This window comes from Octopus bimaculoides, chromosome 2 (genome assembly GCF_001194135.2).
Source record: "Octopus bimaculoides isolate UCB-OBI-ISO-001 chromosome 2, ASM119413v2, whole genome shotgun sequence".
Classification (NCBI taxonomy): Eukaryota; Metazoa; Mollusca; class Cephalopoda; order Octopoda; family Octopodidae; genus Octopus; species Octopus bimaculoides.
In genome coordinates, this window is record NC_068982.1 from 8,032,894 (window position 1) to 8,036,794 (window position 3,901).

The window sequence follows — 3,901 nt, forward strand, 5'->3', positions numbered from 1 at the left end:
AGGGATCGGGGGACCCTGTCAAAGGCTTTCTCCATGTCAACGAAAGCCAGGTACAGAGGTTTATCCTTGGCTAGGTATTTCTCTTGCAACTGTCTCACTAGAAATAAGGCATCAGTAGTGCTTTTACCTGGCACGAACCCAAACTGCATCTCATCTAAATTGATTCGCTCCCTAATTAGTTGGGCTATGACCCTCTCTGTAACTTTCATAACCTGATCTAACAGCTTGATGCCTCTGTAATTATTTGTATCTAAAGCGTCCCCTTTACCTTTGTAGCAGTTGACTATGATGCTGCTACACCAGTCATAGGGTATGACTCCTTCGTGTATCACCTGGTTCGTAATACGGGTGACTAGGCTATAGCCAACTTTAACAAATTTAGATCAGTTTATCTGCATAATTGCCTCTAAATAAATATATAAGTATGTATGTGTGTGTATAGATGGATAGATAAATAACTATTTTAATTGGAGAAAAGAAATATAAACCAATGCAATAAATGTAATAAAATTTGTGTTCATTCCAGAGAACAGATGTATCTCCATAGCTTTTATGGCAAAGTGGTATAATTCATATACATTATAATTCAGCTCTGCCCATCAGAGCTAAGATAATTTATAATGAAATTAGATCCACTGGATATGCAGTAAATATAGTGAGGCAAGAAGTAAATACAACAAACTATATAAAAGGACCCAGTACTGTAATAGATTAGGTTTGAAGGAGTTTTAGTTGAGCAGATTGACCTCCACCTCTTTTTTTTTTTTTTAAAGCCTGGCACTTACTCTGCTTGCTTCTTTTGCTGAACCACTGAGTTATGGAGACAAACCATAACAAAATAACAAACAAAATAACGGTTTTCAAGAGGTGTAGAGGTGAGGCACAAAGACAGACAGACACACACACACATACATATATACTAGGTGACGTACCCGGTAATTCTTGGGAAAGCAGAGCTTATCTCTTGATTCTATTGTCATAATTGTTTCGCTAACCGAATAACAACAATACAAACTATGTGGCCCTTAAAATGGTTTTTGTGCATTTACAAAGAATACTAAACTGTCTTACCCAGGATCTTGTTTTTAAAGAATTCCCAATAAGTTATGAAGACCCAAATTGTGAAGTCAGTTATGTAATAACATGAAATTAGTTATCCGATAGTAAGAATTCAAATAAAGTAGCACCGAAAAGGACTTTAATGCATTCCCAGAGTATATAGAGCATAAGAGGAATTACTAATAAGGTATGTATACTAAAATCGTGAAGCTTGTTAATTAATAACAAGCTAGTCAGATATGAGATAATAACAGTTCAAAGTAAATAACTCTGAAAAGGGCTTCTGTGCATCCCCAGAGAGTATTACCCTCAGGGGCACTAGTGAATAAGTCAGTAACTGAAATAAGTGGATCTATTGTTTAGGAAAATTTTATTTACTTGTTTAAGGGTTGTACTGGATAAACTGCGAAAATAACTCTAACATTTCAAATACTAAGAAATAAGCATATTCAATTTGATTTATACCAAATGATTTAGGAAAATGAATGGGTTATTTTCCTTGGCTGTTAAAATCTGGGCGAATGGGTTATTTCCCTTGGATCTTAAAATGAAATATATTATATATATATATATGTATGTATGTATGTATGTATGCAACATATCTTTTGATTGATTTTTAAACATAGAATCTGTTTTCTTTTTAGACAAGGATTTTTAATGCTCTTATCCACTAAGCCTCAAAATATAATGTAGAATATATTAAGAATTAAAAAGTTAATGCTGTGGAAATCTCAAACTACTGTAAATTATAATTAATCTTGAAGAGATTTGGAATATTCTACTTTGAACTTGCTTTACTTGAGACATTGTAACTTTCATTCACTTTGTGATTATCATTATTACCATCATCGCCATCATCAAAAAAGCCGCATATGACCTTTTTCTGCTTTGTCAGGAGAGAAAAAGCAGTGTTTGTGATCTTTAGCAGGACCTCTGAGTCTAGTGATGAAAAAGAAGGGAAACCCCCAAATTATGAATTATCTTTTAACCAAAAGGTGGGCTGGATATGAACCTAAGTAAGAGACATCCCTTAAAATTTTGTGCTTAGTTTTGGAGTCACATGGTTGTGAACCATATTCTTACATACATGGCTATCAGTCTGTTAAAAATTATTCCATTAAACTGAAAATTAAATAATCAAATCCAACATTTTAATTAAATAAAATATTTTTTCTCCTATAGCTATTGAATTTTTTTTATGAAACTGAAGAGAAAATATTGTTCATTTAAAGATAGGAGGGAAGTTACATGTGTGAGAAAAATAATTGAATGCCAAAGGTAAGTTATATAGGATTAAATACTCCATAATGATAAGTGACGTGTGTGTGTGGTCTGTGTACTACATATGTAAAGAATCCTGAAGTTGTGTTCTTGAGGTGAAGTGCAAGTGAACAACATTAATAGACTGAGAAACAATAGATGTTTAACAAAGATATCAATCGATAAATAAAGTCTAAAAAGTTGTTGAAAGTAGAAGATATATTTGCAAAAGTGAAAAAAAAACCCCAAAAAAACAGTCGATAAAAACAAGGTGGAAAACATAGGAAATAATAGTAAAGAACATTTTTAAAGTACTTCAAATCTTCCTTACCGTCTTCAACCAAACCTTTTGGACAAAAGCAGCCTTCTACACAAAAAGTAGTATTGTCGAAAAGATGGGTTCCTTCTTTGTCTCTACACGTTGGAGGATTGGGAGGACCACATTCTTTGTAGACTCGAGGCCAATCACACATAACAGCTGAAATAAGACATATTTTATTTTAGTTTTAACATTTTGTGCATTAAACATTTTATGACATTATTTAAAACTTGAAATTGATTACACACAGCACAGTGGTTATTTCTTGGAGGGAAGATATTCAAAATAATTGTGTTCTTTCTGTTCTCCCCCCCCCCTCTCTCTCTCTATATATATATAATATATTTATATATGTGAATGAGAAAAAGGAGAAAATAGAAAAATTGATGCATAGACATCAGTTTATTCAAAGATAATAAAATCAACATAATATGAAATTCTTATTCCTACAGCTGTTTCCATATTCAAAATCAATTTTAAATTTTCATGTTGAAATTGGTTAATTGGATATTTCATGAGGGGAGAATTTCCAGAAAGGAGTTTCATTCCAACGTCAATTTCTCCATTTTCTCCTTTTTTCTCATTCATAGATATTTTAAATGCCAATATACAGTTTTCACTGAACACTGGTATAAACCAGAGAACTAGGATGCAAACATCCCTTAAAAGGTTACAGGTCCTTGGCATGATTATACTTATATATATCATCATCATCATCATTTAACGTCCGTTGTCCATGCTGGCATCAGTTGGAGGGTTTGATTGGGAAGGCACGCTGGAAGGCTGTGCCAGGCTCCAGTCTGATATTGTATGGTTTTCTACAGCCGAGTGCCCTTCCTAACACCAACCACTCCGAGAGTGTAATGTGTGCTTTTATGTGCCACTGGCATGGGTGCCATTTGCATGACACTGGTATCTGTCATGACTGCAATTTTGCTTGGCTTGATGGGTCTTCTTCTCAAACACAACATAATGCTAAACGTTTTGGTCATTGCCTCCATGAGGCCCAGCACTCGAAAGGAAGTTATATTTTTATATATATATATTTATATAAATTTTTACAGATATTTGATAAGATGAGATTCATCAAAACCGGTAATATTTTCTTTATATAATTTTTTAAAATCATTTTTATTAAATTTCCTCTTAAATTGAAATGTCTTAGACTTACTTTTCATGCTGCTTCCACCTCCACCTTTTATATATAAAAATTTGATTTCTATAGATCTCTAATCTTTTTTCAACCTATATATATATATATAT

At 33.0% G+C, this 3,901-nt stretch overlaps 1 protein-coding gene across 1 annotated transcript in view; it reads right to left on the bottom strand.

Annotated features, from left to right (window-relative positions):
• LOC106867733 (SCO-spondin) overlaps nt 1–3,901 on the bottom strand; it is a 133,446-nt gene that overhangs the window by 43,921 nt on the left and 85,624 nt on the right. Inside the window, exon 25 of the mRNA XM_014912695.2 lies at nt 2,651–2,797. Coding sequence (XP_014768181.2) covers nt 2,651–2,797 — 147 coding nt within the window. The remainder of the gene's footprint in view (nt 1–2,650; nt 2,798–3,901) is intronic.